Source organism: Strigops habroptila, chromosome 21 (genome assembly GCF_004027225.2).
Source record: "Strigops habroptila isolate Jane chromosome 21, bStrHab1.2.pri, whole genome shotgun sequence".
NCBI lineage: Eukaryota > Metazoa > Chordata > Aves > Psittaciformes > Psittacidae > Strigops > Strigops habroptila.
Window position 1 is genome coordinate 235,362 of NC_044297.2, and position 23,766 is coordinate 259,127.

A 23,766-nucleotide genomic window follows, 5' to 3' on the forward strand; every position below is an offset into this window, starting at 1 on the left:
TGTGTAGAGAGCACCAAACCAACTTCAGTGATGGTGCTGGAGTGGACCCAGAGAAGGGCAATGGAGCTGGTGCAGGGCCTGGAGTTCCTCATCGCAAATGTGATGAGGAACGGCTGAGGGACCTGGGGGGGGTTAGTCTGGAGAAGAGAAGGCTCAGGGGGGACCTTCTCGCTCTCTGCAACTGCCTGACAGGAGGATGGAGCCAGGAGGGGGCTGGTCTCTGCTCCCAAGGAACAAGGGATGGGACAAGACGAAACGGCCTCAAGCTGCACCAGGGGAGGTTTAGATGGAGCTGAGGAACAATTCCTTCCCCAGAAGGTGCTCAGGCATTGGAACAGGCTGCCCAGGGCAGTGCTGGAGTCACCGTCCCTGCAAGTGTTCACACCCCGTGTAGCCGAGGCCTCAGTGCCATGGGGCAGTGGTGGCCTTGGCAGTGCTGGGGAACAGTTGGACCTGATGATCTTAAAGGTCTTTTCCAACCGAGTTGATTCTGTTCTGTGATGCAGAGACAGGCGAAGCACTGCCCAGTCAACACAGTGTGTTTAAACCATGTCAAAAAGAGCCATGAGATCAACTCCAGTGGGGGTTTGGGGCAGAAAAAGCAGTTTTTGCACCACTAGGAGGGTGGAGGGGACTGGAAACCTGACCTTTGCCAGAGGAACACCAGCTCTCCCCCTTCCTCCATCACATGCCCCAGGAAGCTATTTCCAGCCCATATTTACCCAGACACCCCATCACGCACTTGCACAAGGTGAATATATTTAGAAACAGGTCATGCTGAAGGAACATAAATAAAATCTGGAATAATTTGGCACCGTAACTGATAAATAATAGCTCCCAAAAGGAAAGAGGGGAAAAAAAACCACCCACAAAACGAAGATACAAAACACCCAACGCTGCTCCGATTGCTGCCTGCTAAAGGAAGGTTCAGTAGGAAAAGAGCTGCTTTTTGTATGATTCTTACTCCTGGTAAGGGCAGCCCAAACCCCTTCCCCTTCCCACGATCACGGGTGCCCCCAAAGCCATTGGCTCCTGCAAGCAGGAGGTATAAACACCCTGAGATGGGCTCCGTGCCCTTGGGACAGGGAGGAAAATCTGGCTGGCTGCTTTGCGAGGTGGTTGAAGGCTGCTTTAATGCACTGGAAAATAAAAGATAGGCAACAAAGAGCATCTGCTGGCCCACGGAGGGCACTGGCAGTGGTGCTGGGGTGACAGGGACAGATCCAGGAGGCCTTTGTGACCTCCCCCCTTCTGACATTCAACGTTAACCTCCTGGAGATGCAATTTGCTTCTGTTTTGAAAGAAAAAGCTCATTCCAAGCTCTCCAAACAAGGTGTGGCACCAGCTTGGTCAGTTCAGGCACTTTCGCTAAATGCTTTATTGCCCAACGTAATTACAGAGTATTTCAGGCCAACTCTGGTGAAGGCTGTGGCCCTGATAAGCACCATGAAAACATCAGCTTTCAAGCTGCTGGTGTGGTTTTGAATTCAGGAGTATTCAAGAGCCACCCCGGGGGTCTCTGGTGACCAGTGCAGGTGCCTTTGGAGCTCACGTACCCTCTGGGAGAGGCTGACCAGCCCCAGCTTTATCAAGGGAAGGACCTTGCCTTACTCCAGCCCTTGCTGAAGGTAGCGGCAGTAAAAAAGCTCATCGGGTTATTCCCCTCCAACCCCTCTGCCCATGGCAGCCCTGCAAGTGCTCCTGGGCTCTTACATATATACATAGGGTCTAACATATGTATTGGGTAAAGACAGCTCAAATTCACCTCATTTTTAGACCATCCTACAGCCACACATCCCACCATAGCCACAGCACAAGGCATCTGCCAGGCCAGCATTCCCAGCAGGATGGGAGAGAGCTGAGTTCAGGCTTTAGAGGGATTCTGAGCTCAGTTCTGAGAGCAGAGCTCACCACAGGCTTCTCCATCGAGAACAGCCCCAGAACAGCTCACCAAGTGAAACCAGAATCTTTCACTTCGTTTACCAGTCTTGTTTCCTGGAGCAGGGTGTGAAGAAGCTGTTCCCTCAGAGCTCTGGCACGCATGGCAAGGGGAGAGGGGTGACATTTCCCATCCGCCACTGGGCACCTCTAATTGGGCTGGTGCTGCTCCAGGCTGGGAGGTGCACCAGGGAGACATGGCCTCTACCTCCAGCTCAGGCTGTGTCCCTGCTCCTTTCTGCTGCCACAGACTTCAGGGAGCAGAAAGCACTGACCAGACCTGCTCTGCGTGGACAGCAAACCATGCAGCACCTCCTGCTTTAGCAGCGAGAACAGGAGGAACATTCAGAGTTTAAGGCTGGAAGAGGAGAACCAAAGTCCCAGCAGGTAACCTGTGCTGAGAGTAGGGGGTCAAGCAGCTATTGATCAGCTCACGCTCTGCACATTGCCTTGTGCATAAACATATGGACCATAACATAACCAAGGAACTTCAATTCTCTGTGGCACTCACTTCTGAAGACAGGTATTGAAACCCAAACATTTCAAACTCTTCAGGAGACTCCTACCAAACCCAGGCCGGGCCCGTTGTGAGCACGACTGCAAAGGCCACAGCAAAGGCACTGCCCTGGGCCAGGCGCCGGGGTCTGGTCTCACTGCAGCCGGTGGGCTCTTGACATTGTGTCGGTGAAGCTGGGCCACACGTGTTGTAGTCATAAACCCACTTCAGTATCAAAATCAAACCACTAGCATATTAAAGACTGTTTGATGCACATACCTATGGGGAAAGATGTACCCCTTTCATAGAATCACGGAATCAACCAGGTTAGAAAAGATCTTTAAGCTCATCAAGTCCAACTGTTCCCAGCACTGCCAAGGCCACCACTAACCCATGGCACTGAGGCCTCGGCTACACGGTGTGTGAACACTTGCAGGGACGGTGACTCCAGCCCTGCCCTGGGCAGCCTGTTCCAATGCCTGAGCACCCTTTGGGGAAGGAATTGTTCCTCAGCTCCATCTAAACCTCCCCTGGTGCAGCTTGAGGCCGTTTCCTCTTGTCCCATCCCTTGTTCCTTGGGAGCAGAGACCAGCCCCCTCCTGGCTCCATCCTCCTGTCAGGCAGTTGCAGAGAGCGATAAGGTCCCCCCGAGCCTTCTCTTCTCCAGACTAAACCCCCCCAGGTCCCTCAGCCGTTCCCCATCACACTTGTGCTCCAGGCCCTGCACCAGCTCCGGTGCCCTTCTCTGGCCCCGCTCCAGCACCTCAATGTCTCTCTTGTAGTGAGGGGCCCAGAACTGGACATCACTTCAACTTACACACAGCGGCTGCTGTTTGGGAAGGCTGAACTTATCCCACATGTATGACCGCGGGTGTCATCTACCTGTGGTCAAAGCTCTCTGGACAGCTGCCCTGAAGCAAGCAGGTTGCTCAGGGTCCTGGGGAGCAGCATGGGCTGTGCCGAGCATCACCAGCAGCCAGCCCTGCATCAGAGCTGGCAGAGCAGGGGCAGGAAGAGGGTGTCTCTGCTCCCTTGGGAAGTGGTCCCAGGAGCAAGCAGCCCTCCAGTGCTGATCCTCGCAACCTCGTCTGCTCCTCCCGCAGGAGGATGCTATTACTTGCTTATCAGCCTCAGGAAACTTGCATTCAGCTGAAGGCCTGAACACAGGAAAAAAGCTAAACCAGCTTGTTTTGTTTTTTAATCTTTTCTACTTTAAAGAAGCACCCAAGCACCCTCTGCAGTTTAAACCACCAGTGTCTGCACAGAGGAAGGGAATTCACTTTGCTCAGCCAGGACAGTTGTGCTGGCTGGCGCTCTCATAGCTTTGATGACAACAGCAAAGAAACTCCAGCCCTTCCCTGGCTGAAGGTCTCTCCCTCACCAGCCACAAGCAGCACAGGGAGGAGCTACAGTCCCTGCCCTATGCAGGGGACAGATAAGCCACAGCCGGGTCTGACCCTACACCTAGAAGGATGGAGGCCAGTGCTTATCAAGGACAAGGGTGTCACACTCCACTGCTGCTTCAGTGTCACACCAGAGCACAGGACCGGGGCCAGCCACAACCCTGATCCCATAATAGCAGCTCAGTGTCCCAGGGGGGACAGGGTGAGCCATGGAGAAGTGCAGAGAGGAGGACAGGGTTCTTGGTAGGAGGAAGGGATCTTGGTAAAGGGATCTTGGAGGAGGAAGAGATCTTGGTAAAGGTCACTGGAACAAGGAGGGATACACCCAGGAGAGATGAGTTAAGGACGAGGGCTAAGTGCATCAGGGAGCAACACCAAAGTCCATGCCAACTCAGGTATCAACCCCAATAGAAGTTTTGGGACCTGGAGCTGGATTTTGTGGGATCAGAATGGTCTGGGTTGGAAGCAGTCTTCAAAGATCACCTAGTGCAATCTCCCTGGTCCAACATCTTTTCTGACAAGCAGGATGCAAGCTTGATTTTGTTTATAAAGCAGCCCAGAGGACTCGCTTTTTACATTACTAGTGTCAGCTTCACTTCCTGGCGATGATGAGACCCCATTTCATTTTCACACTGGTTTTCCTGCTGTCAAAAACCATTCCCAGCAGCACTGGAGTCAAAAATATTAATGTCAACTCCTGCACTGTTCTCTAAGCACTTAAAATCACTTCAATGGATGCTGATTTCCAGAGGTGACTAATACATATTTGCAGTTCTTCACCATAACCATAACCATTGGACCAGGGCCCTGGTGAGGTGGTGGGAGCTCCACCCTTGGAGGTGCTCAAAACCCTGAGTGAGCTGGTCTAGCCACAAAGCTGGATGCTGCCTCCGAGCCAGCCATGCCAGGGCAGAGGCTCCAGAGGTTCCTTCCAACTGAAATTCTCCTCCAGCTTCTTCAGCCAAGCATGCATGAGGAGTCCTATACAGCACTGCACGCACTGTCTACCTATAGACAAGCTGATGAAGCTACATGGGCTACATTAGAGAAGGTGACAAGACCAGAAGAGGTCCCAGAGGTGTGGCCCCACGACCCAAATCCACTTCCCAGCCAGCTGCCCCAGTTATTCTTGATATTTACCCTCACATCTGCTCAGAGCAACATTCAAGACTGAGCCAGGTCCATACGTCAAAGAGCCGGTATCAGACATTGGAGACTCTTTGCCAAAGACACAGCTGTGCCTGGCACCGAGACACGACTGGTGTAACCCTCTCAACAGCACTTAGATTCCTGGCTTTTAATTCAATATCCTGCCTCTGAAAGTTGGGGTTGCCCCACCTGCATGTACTTGGGTAGCTTTCAAGTCACTATTTGACAAAGGGCACAACCCAAACCAACATGCTTTGTGTTTTCCAAGTTTGTATTGCTTGGCTCAGCTACCCATTCACCTCGAAAGAAGCATAAAGTCAACACTTTGTGAAAATCCGGCTTTGATCCTACCTTAAGACCTTTACAGCACCCCACAGGCTGTGCATTTTGGATGCATGGGATCAGTGCCATCAAAAACACATTCAATGCTGATGCAAGCATTGAGGCATGAGATTCCTTACTCAGCCCCGACTGTTCATTTAACTATTGTGTCCTGTACATACTGCTCATGTGCTACTGAACAGAGAAAATCCCTGCTCTACATCAGGACATGTATGAAACTGTCTTAAAAATCCCCTGGGTAATGCTGAGACTTAGTCACTGGAGGAACATTTTCCTTGTGAAACACTGGGGATGGGGAAAAAACCAGTCAGGTTTCAGAAACCTTCCTCCCGGCTGAGCCCTCACCTGTGGACTCGAGGCCAAAGAGCCTTCACCTCACTGGAGGAGCTACAGTAACTCAGATCAAGAGAGACCTCTGCGCATACTGCCCATGGTCAGGTTGGCTTTGCAGTGTTAAGTTCAGGAGCAACTGACAGGAATCCCTCTGCAGCCCCCTCCCCAGGCTGCAGATCAGCCATCCGGCTTTATGTGCACAAGCTCAAAGTCAAGCTTAGCTACAGCCCATCCACCCCAACATATAACAGCGCCCATGCTTGAAACACAAAATCAACCAATGGAGATGTGGAAAATATACTCCCTGTCTCCCCCCGCCAGAATAAACCCTCCTGATGAGCCAGCAGAGCTGGAAGAAATGAAGCATCAGCAGCTTGTTAAAGGTAGATTCCTAGGAGAAGCCATTCCTTGTATCCACTTGCAATCCAGGATGCTGCCTGCGTTCCACAAGCCCACGGCATTCCCTCTTGAACAGAGACACTCCTCTTGGCTCTTGCTCAAGGCATCACTGATGTTTCTTCCGGGCAAAGCGAGGCAGAAGGATGATCCACAAACCATCCGGCCCCTCCGGTTGAATTCAATCCTCCTTGGGACACGTGCACTTACCTGACCCCACTGCTCAGACACACAGAGAGAGAAGCGAAGGCAAGATCCTGGCGAGGTGGCTCCTTACCTTATGTACACTTTTGGGATTTTCCAGCCAAGCATAATACATTTCCTCCACGTAGTTTGAACTAGTCCCACTCAAAAAAGGCTCGGCAGCCACCGGTGCGCTGTAGCACCGGATCTGTTGAAACGTCCTGGGTGCTGCCAGCCTGTGTTGGGAAATTGTCTTTACAGTCTGCGAGGCCGTCAATGGCCTCAGCTTTGCCACACAAGTCCTTAAGTTAAGCATGTTTGTCCTGTCACTTCACACAAGCTCCTGTTGGGAGAGAAGGGAAAAGCGGGTTAGAAATGAGTGCAGGAGAGCACAGAGCAGAGATCAACCCCTCCGCCCCCCCCATCAGCCCTGAGCACGGCAAACTGAGCCTAGGATCAGTCTTTAATTCAGATTAACCCATCCACCCCATTCCAGGGATGGGAAACACATGTTTTGGCCAAGGTGCCGGGCACGGCGGCACCGCTCCCCCATCGCTGGCGGTACGGCCCTGGCACCCCCGGCACGACAGGGAAAAGCAGATTTGTTTGGCGGGAACGCAGCACCGGCCTCAACCAGGCCACCGGACATCAGAACCACAAAAGCCTTTTTGTATCAGCACCTGCATAAGGCATCCCTGATGGTGAAACGCAGCCTGGATTAACAGTGAAAGTTACCAGATTCCCCCAGTGCTTTCCTCTTTAGTTTCTAACCAACGACATCTATCCCTTTTCCAATGATAAATTCATAAAGTATTATCATAGAATCACAGAATCACAGAAGGGTTTGGGTTGGAAGGGACCTTAAAGCTCATCCAGCTCCAACCCCTGCCACGGGCAGGGACACCTTCCACTAGAGCAGGTTGCTCCAAGCCCCTGTGTCCAACCTGGCCTTGAACACTGCCAGGGATGGGGCAGCCACAGCTTCTCTGGGAACCCTGTGCCAGTGTCCCACCACCCTCACAGGGAAGAGCTTCTGCCTCAGAGCTCATCTCAGTCTCCATTCAGTGAGTTTAAACCCAGTCCCTCATTAGTCTGGATGCCCACCTCAGACCTTTGGAGGCTACAGGACAGCAGTGCTCCATGGTGTGCTTGCTCCAAAGGCTTTGGTGCAAGGAAAGGAGCATGCCAACTCATATTCTGCTGCTTCCATCCTCCTATATATTCCATCCTTCCTGCTATATTAATACTCTGTTAGTAACAGAGTATTAATATAGCAGTAAGCATATCAAAAGTACCCCCCTTTTTCTTGTTGCCTTCTAAGGAAGCATTTGGGAACAAATGCTTAAACTTGAACAGGGGAAGTTCAGGTTAGATATAGGGAAGAAATTCTTTACTATGAGGGTGCTGAGGCGCCGGCACAGGTTGCCCAAAGAAGTGGTGAATGCTCCATCCCTGGCAGTGCTCAAGGCCAGGTCGGGCAGAGCCCTGGGTGACACAGTCTAGTATGTGGTGTCCCTGCCTGTGGCAGGGGGGTTGGAACTAATGATCTTAAGGTCCTTTCCAACCCAAATAATTCTGATTCCCCCTTGTCCTATGACTACAGTCCCTGATGAAGAAAATAAATTCTTTGGTTTCTTTTGATTTCTTAATTCTTTCTCCGAGAATCCTCTTCTCCTTTGTTTTAAACAGGAAAATCCACTCCACTCTGCTTGGCCAAGGCTTTCTTTCCAACGGTTTGTGTTACATGCACCAGGATGAAGCTGGGAAGAAACTGTCTACGGGGAGGACCCCTTGCAAAACAGAGCTACAGTGGTGCAAAGCACTTGGGTTGTGGGCTCCGGGACAGACCACTTCATCGCTTCTCCTTAAAAGCTCAGACCCAAGAAGGCCAACACAGTTAAAAGACCCAGAAAGGGGCCCTCCCTTGCCCAAAGAACCCACAAACGCAACCTGGAGCCAGCATGGGACCTCTCAAAGTTTGCCCAGCAACATCCACCATGCAGCTCTTGGTAGGGGTCAGCCACGCTCCTCATCCAACCGACAGCCACAGCCCAAGGGAAAGAGCTGGAGGAAGATCATCTTGGGGGAAGCGCCAGCACTTGGAGCCAGCTCTTCTTGGAGCTGCCCTTTCCACCCAGCTCCTCCCATAAGAGGCAGGACCTGAGCTGGAGATGACCCAACTGGCCAGTTTCCATATCCCCGACCAGTTTAATGAGCAGCAGCCCAATGTCAAAGCAGCCATCATGCGTTCACCAGATTAAAGTGAAGTTTCGCAGCAAACTGGAGAAATAAAGCACACCTTTGTGAGCAGCATTCCATCAGCCAGGCTGCCAGATTTGTCCTGCAGAAACTAGTTCTGGCTACTCAGCATAGCAGCAGCTACACCTCTGGCCTCAAAACACAAGAGTTTGGTCCAAAGAGCCTGAGGAAGACCTGAGATCACTTTAATTCACCCAAAGTGCTTTACAGATTTACCCACGGGAAAAAGGGAAGAGTGCTCATGCTTTCCACCCGGCTTGCTCACTCCTGCCCGCAGTCAAACCAGAACTGTAACAGGCAGGAGACAGCCGGCTGGTGCAAGACAGCAAGTGTGGCAATACAGATGTTTTCCCAGCTTTCCCTCCGCAGATTAAGCTGCAAAACACACGCAGGTATATTATAGAGCTAACCAAACCAGGTCCCAGCGCACAGGCACAAAAGCTTTAGGACAAAAGTGCTGGCGGTGACTCCAGCTTTGGTGTCCAGTTTCAGCGCTGCCGCTCAGCGGCGTCCGGGTGACCTCCCTGGAAAACAGGAGGGGTCGATGCCAGCATTTGGCCCCGAAATGAGCAGAAGCAGCCAGTCTTTGAGGGCTCTCACAGAAACTCTGGCTTCCCGAAGTGCCGCAGACCAGGGCGAGCTCAGAGCAGGGATACTTCCGAGGTCAATCTTGGTGCACCAAGAGCAAGGACATAGGAAACTGAGTCTGAGATAACGGAGACACGGGTGACATGAGAGTAAAAAGGTGATGCCCGGAGCTGTAGCTGAAAGGTGGTGAGGAGAGGAAGCCCGGGCCCCAGCAGCAACAGCCGGACCACAACCCAAACTTTACTGAGAGGCCAAACAGGAACACCCGTAACAAGTTAGCGGCTTGGATGGGCAGGAGCCGTTCGGGCAGATTAAGGCATCAAACTTGTCCTCGGGCGGCCGCAATCCCCGATACCCGCCCCCAGCAGCGCTTTTCGGGGGGGGCGGGTTAAACCTAGACCGAACCCAGCGCTGCGGGAAGCGGCGGAGCCCCCCCCCCCCGGTGCCGGGGGGACCGGGCGGGCGGAGCCGCACGTGCGGGCGCGGGAAGGGGGCGCGGGACCCGCCACACACACACACACACACACACACACACACACACACACACACACACACACACACACACACACACACACACACGAGCGCGCGCTCGCCGGACCCGCCCCCCCACTCCACGCCCACCAATCAGCGCCCGCCGCCACCACCCGGGCTTCGCGTCCCTCGTCGCCTATAGGAGCGGCGCGAAGGGCAGAGCCGCCTCCCCATTGGCCACCTGCGCTGCCCTTCTACCCGCGACCCCGCCCCACCACCACTCCCGCTCTCCCCCCCGCCCCGCCCCGCGGCGCCCGGGTGGCGGCACCAAGGACACCGGGGGAGGCGGCCGCTGCCCCCCGCCCCGCGCGCCCGCCGCCCGCCGCCCCTCTCCCCGCTCCGGTCCTGCCCCGGCCCTGCCCCGCCACACCCCGGCCCTGCCCCGCCGCCTGGCCCGGCCGCGCTCCTTACCGGCACGTCCGCCCGCCCCGCCCGCGGCCCCGGCTCTGACAGCGGCCCCAACCGCCGGCTGCCGCCCCGCGCCGCCCCGCCCCGCGCGCTGCGTCACCGCGTCGGCACGCCCCCTGCCACGCCCTCCGCCACGCCCCCGCCGGGCGAGCTGCTGGCGCATGCGCTTTGGGGCGCGGTTGCCATAGTTACCGCGCGCGGGCCTCGCACCCCGCCTCGGCGCCGCGGGCCGGGCCCCGGTGCGGCCGGTAGACCCCGGTATGGCCTGCGGGCCGCGGTACGGCCTGAGAACCCCGCTCCGGCCCGTGGTCCCCGGTATGGCTTGGGGACCCTGGTACGGCCTGTGGGCCCCTGTGCAGCCCGGGGAGCTCAGTGTGGCCTGGGGACCCCAGTGCGGCCTGTGGGCCCCACTGCGGCCGCTGGAGCCCGGTGTGAGCTGGGGAGCCCAGTACGGCCTGTGGGCCCTGCTCCGGCCTGGGGACCCCGCTATGGGCTGGGGGTTCCAGTACGGCCTGTGGGCCCTGCTCCGGCCGATGGAGCCCAGTGTGGCCTGGGGAGCCCAGTACGGCCTGTGGGCCCCGGTCCGGCCGTTGGAGCCCGGTACAGCCTGGGAGCCCTGGTGTGACCCGGGGGCCCCAGTGCACACCAGAGACCAGCAGTATGACCCAGGGGCCTCGGGCCAGCCCAGGGACCCTCGGTATGGCCTGGGGAGCTCAGGACAGGCCGGGAACCCCCACCACGGCATGGGGGACCCCAGCATGGCGCAGGGGAACTCCGGCGTGCTGGGGCACCCCAGCATGGGGACAGCCGGCCGGCCTCGGCAGAGAGGGGCACAGGCAGGGCCGTGCAGGAGGCACTCATCCTAAAGCCTTTGTGCGCGCCTGGGTGCCGGCCCCCACTCGGCTCGGCTTTCTAACTGCTTTTTGTTCCTGTTTCAGTCTGTGAGGGGAAGCTCAGGGGTTGTTCTCGGTACCTACAGCCTGCGAGAGTTGGGTTGGGAGCGGGGCCTGCTGGGGAGTTGTGCGCTTGCTGGCCGTTTCCTGCCGGCTGAGTCACAGCAGCACTAGCCCCGAGCTGCCCGGGAGCTCAGGGGGTAGGCAGCACTTTGGGGAAGTGAAACAGGTCCCAGGAAAACACCCGAGAGCCCGCAGCAGTGCAAGCCCAGCCACGCACATCCAGCATGGCGCAATCACCAGCACGCTGGATGGGCGCATGGCAGAGCGGGTTGTGCTGCGGGGCGGTGGCAAGGAGAGTCCCCAAAGTCACGGAGTCCTCAGAGACCGTGGCCTCAAGGTAGTGCAGGTGGGTGCAAGGGACCAGGGGTCAGCGGGGTCCTGACGTTGGGGTGGTGGGACAGGAGGGGTGACGGAGAGAGCTGCAGTGCTGTGGGCAGCGTAGGAGGAAGCCGTGGGGAAATGGTGGAGCTGCAGCACTTGCGCCACTGGCCCTTCCGGGCAGCGCAGCTCCAGCCCTGACGAGGGTGGGCGTCATCACAGTGGGACCTGGACGTGGCTGGGGCTGAGGCAATCCCTGCTGGGTCAGCCCAGCCGCTGAGGGCTGGCACACGAGCACTGGCCCCACGCATTGACCCCAAACCATTCTCTGCCCCACATACCAGCCCTGGAATGTCACCCCTGCTCTCTGCTCCACACCCCAACCCCAAAGCATCCCCCCATTCTTCCACACGCACAGCCCCACACTCAGACCCACAGTGCTGTTCGGGGGCAGCTCCCCAGCCCTCTCGGTGTCTCTGGAGGAACTGGGCAAACCCAGGCATTGCGAAAGGTGGAAACCCCGCTCTGACGGCACTTCCTTCAGAGGCTCTTGAAAACCCAGCGCGCCAACACTGGGCTCAGAGAGCGCCCAACAGGCAGCACAGGCAGGAGCAGGCAGCCGGGTGCCGCAGCACTCAACAGGTACCAGCAGGTCTCTCCCCGGGTTTCGCAGTCAGCAATGGAGATGGCTTTCGTCCCTGATTTGGACACACTGGAGAGCAGCAGGTAAGCATGGCCGTGCCGGAGGGGACATGGAGGATGTGATACCGCCGTGGTGGCCCTGGCTTCACCATCTCCCTTTGCCTTTTAGCCCGAATGAGGAGACGTTTTATGGTCCTGACTGCCTCTGCCTGCAGAAGGTAACACTGGTGTGGTGGAAACGGTGAGACTCCTGTGTGAGGAAGCTGGCCTCTCACCCCACATCCCCTTTCTTCCCCAGAAACCCCATCTGGACCTGGAGGTGGCATCGCCTGGGGTGGGCATCCAGGTGACAGTGACCAAGGGACACCCTGCCAGGACCTTTCGCCAGGCCGCTGTCCTCGTGGCAGCTGTGACCAAGCCGGCACACAAGGACTTTGCTGACAGTGACCTTGGGGACTTCCTGGATGATATTTTCGGTATGGAGGGGGATGTCAGGGTGTCAGCCCAGCGGGGGGATGCTCTTGGGAGATGCTCTTGCAATGGGGATCATGAGCATTCCCCTGACTGTCTCCCTCCCCACAGAGCCTGTCTCCTTCCAGCGGATTAATGGCAGCTACGCCGGAGCGCCCATCTACCGCTACACCCGTTCCCAGTCCTTTGACATCCTTGATATTGACCAGAAGTGCTTCGTGCTGGAATCACCCACTCAGCTGGTGGCCCTGCACCTGCAGGGACCCTCTGCCGGGCGGAAAGGTGAGGGGACACAGTCCTGACCCAATGTCCCCATCCCCAACAAGGCCCAGTATCTCCAGGACCACACAGGTGCCATCCCACAGCTCCAGATCACCCATTAACTCATTCCTTCTTTCTGCAGTGAAGCTCAACATCGCTCTGTACCGTCCTCAGTCATTGCAGGGTGGCCCAGGAACCGGGCGGGTGCCGGTGGCATTGGGCATCAAGGGCTACCAACTCTACATGTCATGTGTGCTGAGCGGTGCTGAGCCCATGCTGCAGCTCGAGGTGAGCAGAGGGGTCCCGCTGGCACCGACTCGGCTGGGTCTGGGGGCTCCACCCCACCCTGAATCCCATTTCACCCCCTTGGTTGTAGGAAGCTGACGTCAGGAGGGACATCGAGAGCGTGGAGCTGACCCGCTTCATCTTCTACCGCCTGGACAGCCCGAGCGAAGGCACCACGCGCTTCGAGTCGGCTGCCTTCCCCGGCTGGTTCATCTGCACCTCCCTGCAGCCCCGCCAGCCCGTCAGCATCACCAACCAGCCCGACCAGGTCAACATCGCCACCTACGAGCTGAGCAGGCACTGAGGAGCCCCCGCTCCCCACCCAACCCAACTGGCAGTCGCTGGTTCTCAGGCTGTATGTACCGAGTACAAACCCCAGTGGGACCCCCGTCCTCCCAATCTATTTCAGGTGAAATAGCAGCTCTGGGCCCTGTTGGCCCGACCTATCCCCATTTGTACTTATTTATTATGTCTGTCCATGCTCTTGTTCTTATTTATTGTGTAACACCTCTTGCTTTTAATTTATTGTATATTTCATTGGAAATATTGTGGGTTTGTTATCTGGAATTTGTTGCTAATGGAGGTGGAAATAAAAGGTTTCCCAGGATGGTGTCTCACAGGGATGAACTCAGGCGGGGGGTGGTGGATGGAGGGAGCAATCCTGCAGTTTCAGCTGCTTTCCGGGCTCTCCAGGCCTGGGCGCAATGCCCAGGGTGTGGGGGGTCACCCCACAGCCTGGGGGCTTGGCTGGCCCCAAGGAGGACGCTCCCACAGCCGGGGGGTGGCTGGGTCGTGTCCCACTGCTGTGTGCCATGGTGGGGCTGCAGCACCGCGGGACATGGTGTGGCGTGGCATGTCCTGCTGTGGTTTGGCCTAGCATAGCACAGTGTGATGTGGTGTGGCACTGCATGGCATGGTATGGTGTGGTGTACTGCATGGCATGGCATGGCATGGTGTAGCATGGCACGGCATGGAGTGGTGCGGTGAGGCATGGTCTGGCATAGCATGGTGTACCATGGTGTGGCATTGCATGGCATCCCGTAGCATGCTGTGGTGTGGTGTGGCCTGCCATGTTGAAGCCTAGTATGGAATTGATACTGGATTAAATTAGTATTTCACTGTATAATTGACGCCAAATCAAATTAGTCATTCACTGCATATGGAGACTTAGCCATGGAGAAGGCTACAAGGATTCCATGACCCCCAGGAGCCACTCCTCAAATTCACAGTGCCTGTGCCACGGCCTTATCTGCCCAAATTCCCATAAGCATGAGGAATGGGAATTGGGTGGGCATTTCATGGATAAGATGTATATAATGAAGGCACATAAGCTGTGTCCTATCTTGTCTGGGTGACAGGCACAGCAATCCCCCAACACCCGGTGCTGCAACAGTTGTGTTGTTTTCTAACCATTCATTCACTGGGTTAGGGTGGCTGAAGCGTGGCTGGAAACTGCTCATGGGAAAGGACCTGGGGGTTGATTGATGGAGCTGAACATGAGCAGCTTGTGCCCAGGCAGCCAAGAAGCCACCAGCATCCTGGCCTGGCTCAGCACCAGTGTGGCAGCAGGGCCAGGGCAGTGACTGTCCCCCTGCACTGGGCACTGGTGAGGCTGCACCTCGAATCCTGTCTCATTTCTGGGCCTCTCACTACAAGAGAGACATTGAGGTGCTGGAGCGGGGCCAGAGAAGGGCACCGGAGCTGGTGCAGGGCCTGGAGCACAAGTGTGATGGGGAACGGCTGAGGGACCTGGGGGGGTTTAGTCTGGAGAAGAGAAGGCTCAGGGGGGACCTTGTTGCTCTCTACAACTGCCTGACAGGAGGATGGAGCCAGGAGGGGGCTGGTCTCTGCTCCCAAGGAACAAGGGATGGGACAAGAGGAAACGGCCTCAAGCTGCACCAGGGCAGGTTTAGATGGAGCTGAGGAACAATTCCTTCCCCAGAGGGTGCTCAGGCATTGGAACAGGCTGCCCAGGGCAGGGCTGGAGTCACCGTCCCTGCAAGTGTTCACACCCCGTGTAGCCGAGACCTCAGTGCCATGGGTTAGTGGTGGCCTTGGCAGTCCCGGGGTAAAGGTTGGACTTGATGAGCTTAAAGGTCTTTTCCAACCTGGTTGATTCCATGATTCTGGTTGGAGAGTTTCTTTCCCGGAGTTTGGTGACAGTATGGTCTGGCATGACATGACATGGCATTGCATGGCGCAGCGTGGCAATTCCATGGTGTGGCATGGTGTGGCATGACACGGCCTAGCATGTCATTCCATGGCATGGTGTGGCATGGCATAGCATGGTGTCGTGTGGCAGGGCCTGGCACAGCACGGTGTGATGTGCTGTGGCATGGCACGTTGGCTAGGACACGACACGACCTGGCGCTGCCCCGCATGTCCCGCCTCACCACGCCCCGCCCCGCACCATGATTGGTGGAAACCAGGTCTAATGGACGGGGCAGCAGCCAATGAGCCTCCCCCGCCCATGCCCTCGCCCGCCCGCTGTGTGCGGGGCTGCCGGACAGGGCGTGTTGTCACCGCCCTCCTGCCCGCCGCTAGCCAATCGCGACTCTGCTCGCCCGCCGACCCCGTCGGGAGCCGCCGGTTTCGCGCTCTCCATTGGTTGGTTTGAAGAAGGCGTTGGCCAATAAGTGCGGCGCGGCGGTTGGCGGTGGTGGCGGGTACTCGGCATGGAGCGGACCGGGACGGTCCCTCAGGGTGAGCGGCCGCGGCCGGGGCCGCTGGGTACGGGCGGGAGTGGTTGGGGCCATCGCAACTGAGCGAGGGCTGGGGGTGTCCAGGGGCTCGGGTGGCCTGGTGGGGTGCACCGGGGCAGGGCTCACGGGGTCGCTCTGTGGAAACCTTGGGGGACAGGGGGGCTGAGATACCCACAGAGCCCAGGGCACGGACCGGCTTCTCTGTCGGTCAGGTGAGCATTGCACAGCCCCAGGGCCAGGGGCAGGGCTCTGGGGACGTGGCAGTGCTGCCCTGAGGTGCTGCAGCCAAACCGGGGGTGCCAGAGGTATCCCCTGTCACTGAGGCACCTCACTTCCCACCAGCCTGTGTTAGCCGGGGCTTGGCCACAGCAGGTACAGGCTTACGGGGTATGTAGTTGAAGCAGGGTCATCGGCAGCATCTCCCCTTTCCTTCTGAAAGCTGACCAAGCCCCACACAACCGAGGTTTTAAGCAGCATCATGCTGTGAGGGTTGGAGAGCTCTGCTCTTTATGTGCCCATGAGCCTGGGGGCAACACCGTGTGCTGGGAGCAGCATTGCCAGGCTCAGGTGGGGAGCTGCGCAGTAGTGCTGTGAGTGTAAAACACGTTCGTTCTGATCCAGCACTGAGGCTGTGGTGTGTGCACTGCATTTCCCACCATCTCTTTGCAGAAGAGTGCAGGAGGCGGCGCCAGGACTACCTTGCAGCCAGAGGAAAGCCGAAATGCCCAAGTGCAAAGTAAGTCAGGAGGATGTTGGATTTGGACAAGGTGATATGTAAAGCTCCTTTCCGATTCAAATCACTCCATGATTCTCTGAGGAGTAGCTGGGTTTTCCTGCCTTGCCAGGGTCTGCCTTCTCCCTGCAGCGATTCACTGGTGGACAGAGAATCACCTCCTGCCTGTGCCTTGCTGCCAGAGCAGCGCCCAGCACGGCCCCATGGCATCCAGCAGCGCTCTGTGGAGTTACTGGCAGCACAGGCAAAGGGATGGTTTGAATGTTGACATTTCCTGCTGGTTGATATTGTCCTTTCTGGGTATTTTCTGGGTCTCAAACTTTCTCATCTCAGCACTTGTGTCTGGCAGCTCCTGCCTTTTTGCCAACAATTCAGCTTCGTAGCTGGGCCTTGAATAAAGGGTGGCTCAAGTCACTGCTGCTTTTTAATAGCAGCTTTCAGTGGCCTTCTGGGATAGGTTAATATTAGGAAGGGGCATTTTCAGTGCATTTAGAAAGGAATAGTCAGAACCATGTGTTCAGGGAGTTATCTGGCTCTGCCCTGCTCAGTTCCTCTGGAACCAGCCTGCGTGAGGGCAGCGAGGCACCTTCCCACAACCACTGACGTGCTTGGCAAACCTGAACGCTTGAGAGCCTCCCTCTTGCAGTGAGTATTCCTCATGACATTGCAGTGCAGGGGAAGCTGTAAAATTTCTCTGTGGGAGAGAAGATAAAGGGAAGCGGGATCAGAGACCAAAAAGAGCAAAACGGTCTCTGGTACCAGGGCTCTGGAAAATACAGCTAATATAATAGAAATGAGGAGAGAAGATTCATGATCTTTCTTTATGGCTTAGTACACCACTTGCATAGAGAACAATCCTCTAACTCTCTGTGCTCTTTCATTACAGAAAAAGATCTGCACAGGCATTAATCTTCCCTAATGGCTGAGCTGCAGGCTCCGGAGCAAGGGGTGGGAGAACCACACCACTGCCTGCATGTCAGGGAGGAGGAGGGCAGGATGAGGGGAGCTGACAGCCAGCGCTGCTCTCCCACGTCCCTGCTCTGCTGCCGGTGCCTGGGCAGCTGTGGGGCTGCAGCTCGCTGTGACACAGTGAACTCTGCCTCTGGGACACTGCTGTGACCTGCAGCGGGGCAGCAGGAGCCTCCAAACCTGCAGACCCACTGCCTGCGGGAGTTGTTGTGTCAGTGAAAGCCAGAAGTTTTGTGGCAACCTTGGATGTCAGTCATAGAATCGTGGAGTAGTTTGGGTTGGAAGGGACCTTCAAAGGTCATCTATTCCAACCCCTTGCAATGAGCAGGGACATCTTCACCTAGATTAGGTTGCTCAGAACCACAGACAGGATGGTGCATCTACCACCTCCCTGGGCAACCTGTGCCAGTGTTTTACCACCCTCATTGTAAAGAATTTCTTTCTCACATCCAGTCTGAATCCCCCCTCTTTTAGTTTAAACCCATTACCCCTCGTCCTGTCGCAACAGACCCTGCTAAAAAGTCTCTTCCCATCTTTCTTATAGGCCCCTTTTAAGAACTGAGAGGCTGCAGTTACATCTCCCTGGAGCTTTCTCCAGACCGAACAACCCCAACTCTCTCAGCCTTTCCTCACAGGAGAGGTGTTCCATCCATCTGATCATTTTTATGCCCTTCTCTGGACCCCCTGCAACAGGTCCATGTCTTTCCTGTTCTGAGGACTCCAGAGGTGCATGCAGGACTGGTTTGTGTTGCTTTTTGTGTACAGTATTTTGTGCTGCTTTTCTGTTCCCATGCAAAAGAAAAAATTAATGTTACGTGGTACTTCCTTGACAGGTCTTTGGTTTCCAAAAGCTTCTTTAAGCTCCTGTGACTGAGACAGCAGTGGTTTTGATATTTAACCTTTTGTGCAATAACTGTTAAATGCCTGATCTCTGTTTGACTTCTTACAGACCCTTTTTAAAGGACCGGACAAATCACCTGAATCCTCCCTTAGAACCAGTTTCTAAACTGCAGCATGTAAGTAGAGATCTTTTGAGTCTAGTTTTGTGTTTCATGCTTGGAGGGAGTCGGGCCAGACAGGGTCAAATCGGGGTGGTGAGTTCCTGACCCCAAACAGGGTGCAGCCAGCAGCCTGTTGTGTTCCTGTTCTGTTGACAAGTGCTCTGTCACCCCTGGGCTGGCAGGGCTGGGGCAGGAGCAAGCTGTTGGGATGTGAACGAGCTGAGCTGAGTTTCACTTGGTGTCTCCAGGTCAACAGGAACAAGAAGGATGTTCTCAGAAGCGTGGCGAAGGGTGACAGCGAGCTTGGTGCCAAACCCACGCAGCGTGCTGGCCTCGCTGTGCAGCAGAAGTCTTCCAGCACATCCCAGAGAGCAGCGGTGGCGCGTCCAGAGCAGCCGAGGAAGAGCGCAAAGCTTCCCACGAGCCACTCTGCACAGACCAGAGCGAGGCTCCCAACTGCAAACTCTGGTCGCCTAAATCCAGAAAGGAACAAGAAGCCTGCGCAGCACCTCACTGCAGCACCTCAGACTGGACATGATCACCCCTCTCCTGGGACAACTTGCTCTCCAGATGAGGGTCTGGAGGACAGGCTGGTGTGCAACAGAGAAAACGTCCATGCGCAAGCCTCCACACACATCTTGGCTCACAGGCAAAGCTCGGCCACAATGCCAAGAACCATCACGGGCCCAAAGGACAGAATGAACAGCCACCAGGCTAAGGAAGAGCCAATTCAGGATAAATTTAGGAAAACTCTGCGAGGCTCAAAGAGCATGTCTCAAAACCCAAGTATCAAAACTCAGCTGTTGCAGTCCCCTTGGCCACTCGCTACGTCTACTCATTTGCTACGTAAAAACCCAGGGGCAAACCAGGCAAAACCTAACACAGGAAGGCAGCCCACAGGGAAGCCGCTCTGCACGCTTCCAGTGGGAAGTCTTAAGCACCAGAGTAGACCCCCCCAAATGAAAAGATCTCCCACAAAGCCTCTGGCCTCTAGCAGGCCCCAGGGCTCCACAAGCCTGAACGCCAGGCTGGAGCCAGGTGGCACCGTGCAGTGGCAAAGGTCCCTGGCTGAAGGGGAGTTGGATAGGAAGGACATGAAGGCGGTGCCTCCCGGATGTGCAGCAGCATCCCAAGTGACAGTCCCCCGAAGCCAGCCTCGCAGCACACATGGCTCCAAAAGTCAAGCAGTTGACGGCAATTTTAGGAGGAGAGAGGGACTTAAAGCAGAGCTGCCAAAGGCAAGTGGCATACAGGCGAGGCGTGTTCCCAAGAACCTGTCAGCAGCAGATCGTAAGTAAGTAGCAGCTTTGGCCAGCTCTGTCCTTGCTTCCAGGGGACAGCAGAGTTTAAAGTGTTCAACTGGGTGAACCTGCACCAATCTGCTGAAAACAGGGTCCGAAGTCCCCTTACTAGTGAGCTGTGTGGAGGCTGGTGTCCCAGAAAAGGGGAGGGTGGGTTTGAGGCTTGGTGGTACCTTGGCTTCCTCTCCCACCAACTGTGGATAGATGTACTGGTTCTTCCCAAGCCGCTGAAGTTGGCTAGAGGGAGATTCCAAGGGAAAACAGTAGCCTGGCAAGAGCTGGTGGTCTGCTGGGGTGATGACAGTGGTCCCTTGGTCCTTTGACAGGAAACAGCTGGAGGAGTGGTTGGCATCCAAAGGCAAGACATACAAGCGGCCACCTATGATGCTGCTTCAGAAGAAGGCAGTGAAGCTGTCCGGCAGAAACGTCAAGGAGAAAGAAAAGCAGGAGAAACCAGAGGAGCTCTGCCTGGAGAAGATCAACGATGTATTAACTGAGTGCTTGAAGCTCATTGAGGAGGTGAGAATGGGAAAGAAGCTGCTTAGATGGGCTCCTCTTCCCCTGGAGCATCTTGGGAGATGAGGGTAGGGCCACGTTCCACCAACAGCGCAGAGGGGGTTGGAGCAAACATTCCTGCTGGGCTGCAGTTGCCAGAGGGGTAGCATTGCGTGCAGGGAAAGTCCTCAAGGAGTTACGGATAGGCCAAAGACACGCAGCGAGATGGGGAAGATGGAGCCATACCTGGTCACGGGGGGCACATGTGTGTCATTGCTGGTGTCCTGGTGCCTGGCAGGGCAGTCTGGAGCTGGAGCTTCTGCAGCAGCAACCCAGGCTGGCTGAGCTGGCTTGAGGCACGTCCCTGGTGGGCATCACCCCCGAGGCACGTCACAGCCACTGTGCAGTATCACCCTGGGAACACTGACCACCAGCCCTGCTCTGGGGTTTGGTGGCTCCATTAGTGCCAGCACTGAGGAACCTGTCCCTCAACATCCGTCTGAAATACCGGACTCATTTTGCAAAGGGGAAAATTGAGGCAGGAAAACTGTTACCTGTCCACAGTCATACCGGAGACTTGCAAAACCAGCTTCTTCAGACCCTCCCTTTCATAGAGAGCGCTGGGAGAGTGGTTGTGCATTGACAGCTCCCCGGTGCACACCTCTGGCCCTTGCAATTGACACTTGTCTCTGGGACCTTGCCCTTCTCGCAGGATGTTGAGACTGAGGAGATCTCGGAGGTGCTGTCCCACGTGCCCCAAGCAGAGAAATTTGCCAACTTCTGGATCTGCAAAGCGAAACTGCTCGCCCGGAGCGGCCCCTTTGACGCAGCAGGGCTGTACAGAGCTGCGGTCTGTGCTGGTGCTGTGGTGAGTGAGGTGCATCTCTGGTAGCTCCCCGGATTCCCTGCCTCTGCACAAGCAGGTTTCCTCCAGATTCCAGGGTTGGATTCTGGGATGACTTTAGCAGCACTTGTGAAAAAGCACTTTAGAGCTGCTGGTCCCATTTTGACACCTTTGGCTTTACTCAGCCCAGCCAGCGGGTCTGTGCGGGTGGGAACGGGGCCAAGGAAGCACATGCACCCTGTGCTGTGTTGGAGCTATAGCTGGAAGTGATGTGCCAGCAGCTCGGTGCTGGTCTGGGCAGCACAGCTGCAGCATGTGGTGGGGTTTGTGGCTGAGCCTGGGTGTGGACAGCTCCCCCCTTGGAGAAGGGGAATCCTGCAGCCTTTTGCCACTCTTTCCAGCATGGATGCAGCAAAAAGCTCTTCTCCTATTCGGCTGTAACTCTGGTCTCCATTCCCAAGTCAGGCCTGCCTTGACCTCCACTCTGCTTTCCCTGCAGCCGCTGCAGGACCTCAGAGAAGTTGTCCTTAATATTCTGAAGGCTGCAGACCAAACACCAGAAGGTAATACGTGCATGCGAGGCCACTGGAGCATGGGCAGGCTGGTTTCCCTGTTGCTGCAGGCAGGGAAGCAGCACGGTTTGCAGTCTGTCCCAGCACCCTTGACTCTGATGGAGACTGAGGGTTGTGAAAGTCCAGAGTCTTAATCTCAAAAACGGGGCAAGATTTCTCTGCCAGGGCTGGGGATGGTCCCGGCCCAGCATGATTCTGTAGCAAGATTCCCTCGCTGTGGCCAGAGCATGTTGTACTCCCTCCCCAGCTGCCCTGTTCTACCCTCGCTGCAACTGCACTGCCCTTTGCCTCTCCTGTCAGGGGAAAAGGCTGAGCCAGGTCCTGAGGAGCCCACGACGCCGAGCCCGAGCAAGAGGCAGCATGTGACAGCGACTCCGTGCCTGCCAGGCAGGTCCCTGACCAGCCTGCCTGCTTCAATCAAGCTACAGGTTACCTCTGCATCCAGGTAAGGCTGAGCTGCCTGCTCCTGGCAGCAAACACCCGCAGTGCCCGTGCTCGCTGCAGGATTTACCTAAAGGCCTCGTTTTCCGTGCAGAGGAAGGGAGCTGCTGGAAGGCCCAGCGCTGAAATTCCTGACCCCTGTGCGGCGCTCGCTGCGCATAGAGCGGGTTGGGAGGCGCTACCCAGAGATGCTGAAGGACCATGACCCTGTGGTGTCGTCCCTCAGTGAAATCCTGGATGCTGAGGAGGAGACTCAGTTCTTCTTCCGGAAAAACAAGGCTTTGCCGGAGGTGGCGGGGCTGGAGGGGCTGAGTTTGTATTCCCCCGAGTGCTGCTGAGGGATTCCCAGCAGGGTGCAGGCTGCTTGGTGCCCTGCACATGCTCCATGCACTTCACAGACTCCTCTTGTTGCCTATTAACTGTAAATAGGTGTGGCACATAAGCCTGTTTCAAATATATAAGCACTGTTCTAAATATATAAAACCTCTCTGTAGGGATGCAGTGTGTGGACTGGGGGGGGTGGACTGTGTCCCCTGGGCCTGCCCTTGGCTGTGATTTTTCCTGCAGTAGGATGATATGAGTCTGGCTGCGGCACCTCTTCGACTCCCAGCCTGGTCTGTGTTGGAAGGGACCTTAAAGCTCCTCCAGCTCTAACCCTTGCCACGGGCAGGGACACCTTCCACTAGAGCAGGTTGCTCCAAGCCCCTGTGTCCAACCTGGCCTTGAACACTGCCAGGGATGGGGCAGCCACAGCTTCTCTGGGCACCCTGTGCCAGCGCCTCAGCACCCTCACAGGGAAGAGCTTCTGCCTCAGAGCTCATCTCAATCTCCCCTCTGGCAGGTTAAAGCCATTCCCCCTTTGCCTGTCCCTACAGGCCCTTGTCCAAAGCCCCTCTCCAGGTTTCCTGGAGCCCCTTTAGGCACTGGAGCTGCTCTAAGGTCTCCCCTTCAGGAGCCTTCTCTTCTTCAGGCTGCCCCAGCCCAGCTCTCTCAGCCTGGCTCCAGAGCAGAGCTGCTCCAGCCCTCGCAGCAGCTCCGGGGCCTCCTCTGGACTCACTCCAGCAGCTCCACGTCCCTCTTGTGCTGTTGCCCCAGAGCTGGATCAGGACTGCAGGGGGGGGTCTCCCCAGAGCTCAGCAGAGGGGGAGAATCCCCTCTGTGACCTGCTGTTCACGCTCTGGGGGTGCAGCCCCACTTGCAGTGCCCCTTAGCAGCACCCTGCTGCCCCCAAGGGCTGTCCCCCGCCCAGGCACAGGTGGGTGCTGGGGCTGGCACCATTTCCCCTGTGGCAAAGAGGTGAAAGGGACCCCTGATGTCATCTCCTGGTCCCCAGCAAGCAGCAGTCCTGTCCTCAGCCCCCCCTTTTGGCCCCTTCTCAACACAGCCACCATCAGCACTGGCTCAGCATCTTTACTGAGAAACATCGTTGCCAGGAGAAGCCTTGGAGCAGCATCAGGATGTCCCAGCATGGGCCTGGCTCCAGCCTGGGGCTCCCAGCGGGGTGCAGGGCACTGCTGGTGGGGGGCGGGTATGTCTCAGAGCTGCCACCCTCATCCAGGGGCTTGCACCAAGCTGCTGGCCAAAGATTTTGGAATTGCCCTTTGCCTCCATGTCCCAGGCTCAGGGGCGAAGCAGTTTTCCTTCAGAACAGCCAATTCTACATCTCTCTTGTGCCATGAGTTTGAGCATCTTATAAATAGGAAAGGGCAGAGGCAGAGGAGGGCCAGGGCAGGTGAAGGGAACTCTGCG

At 56.4% G+C, this 23,766-nt stretch overlaps 3 protein-coding genes across 7 annotated transcripts in view; 2 read left to right on the top strand and 1 right to left on the bottom strand.

Annotated features, from left to right (window-relative positions):
* The window catches only part of OGDH (oxoglutarate dehydrogenase), a 33,011-nt gene extending 22,895 nt beyond the window's left edge, over positions 1-10,116 (bottom strand). For 3 of the 4 annotated variants that reach the window (XM_030510140.1, XM_030510138.1, XM_030510141.1), the window contains exons 1-2: positions 10,030-10,115; positions 6,335-6,583 (exon numbers count right to left, since the gene is read on the bottom strand). In XM_030510140.1, the coding sequence (XP_030366000.1) occupies positions 6,335-6,556 (222 nt within the window). In that variant the 5' untranslated portion in view covers positions 6,557-6,583; positions 10,030-10,115. Of the gene's footprint in view, positions 1-6,334; positions 6,584-10,029 lie in introns of all 4 variants that reach the window. The other variant, XM_030510139.1, reaches the window with a different exon arrangement.
* Positions 10,117-11,388: 1,272 nt separating this feature from the next.
* LOC115618514 (interleukin-1 beta-like) lies at positions 11,389-13,566 on the top strand. Of its 2 annotated transcripts, XM_030510163.1 has the most exons (6): positions 11,389-12,026; positions 12,112-12,160; positions 12,241-12,418; positions 12,525-12,695; positions 12,817-12,962; positions 13,051-13,566. In XM_030510163.1, the coding sequence occupies exons 1-6, from the start codon at positions 11,980-11,982 to the stop codon at positions 13,261-13,263; spliced, it is 804 nt and encodes a 267-aa protein (XP_030366023.1). In that variant the 5' UTR covers positions 11,389-11,979; the 3' UTR covers positions 13,264-13,566. The 2 variants fall into 2 exon arrangements, with proteins under 2 accessions (XP_030366023.1, XP_030366021.1); XM_030510161.1 differs by having other exon boundaries at positions 11,389-12,160.
* Positions 13,567-15,532: 1,966 nt separating this feature from the next.
* Positions 15,533-22,491, top strand: CKAP2L (cytoskeleton associated protein 2 like). Its single transcript, XM_030510142.1, has 9 exons — positions 15,533-15,662; positions 16,331-16,397; positions 18,313-18,379; positions 18,613-19,658; positions 19,992-20,184; positions 20,873-21,028; positions 21,504-21,567; positions 21,877-22,021; positions 22,112-22,491. Exons 1-9 carry the CDS (start codon positions 15,635-15,637, stop codon positions 22,353-22,355), a joined length of 2,010 nt encoding a protein of 669 aa, XP_030366002.1. The 5' UTR covers positions 15,533-15,634; the 3' UTR covers positions 22,356-22,491.
* The last annotated feature ends 1,275 nt before the right edge of the window (positions 22,492-23,766 follow it).

Coding starts and splice junctions, on each gene's coding strand:
- CKAP2L (XM_030510142.1), top strand. CDS start 15,635: ATGGAGCGGACCGGGACGGTCCCTCAGG. Junction 20,185..20,872: donor GCTTGAAGCTCATTGAGGAG/GTGAGAATGGGA, acceptor CCCTTCTCGCAG/GATGTTGAGACTGAGGAGAT. Junction 21,568..21,876: donor TGCAGACCAAACACCAGAAG/GTAATACGTGCA, acceptor CTCTCCTGTCAG/GGGAAAAGGCTGAGCCAGGT.
- LOC115618514 (XM_030510161.1), top strand. CDS start 12,053: ATGGAGGATGTGATACCGCCGTGGTGGCCCTGGCTTCACCATCTCCCT. Junction 12,161..12,240: donor ACTGCCTCTGCCTGCAGAAG/GTAACACTGGTG, acceptor TTTCTTCCCCAG/AAACCCCATCTGGACCTGGA. Junction 12,696..12,816: donor ACCCTCTGCCGGGCGGAAAG/GTGAGGGGACAC, acceptor TTCTTTCTGCAG/TGAAGCTCAACATCGCTCTG.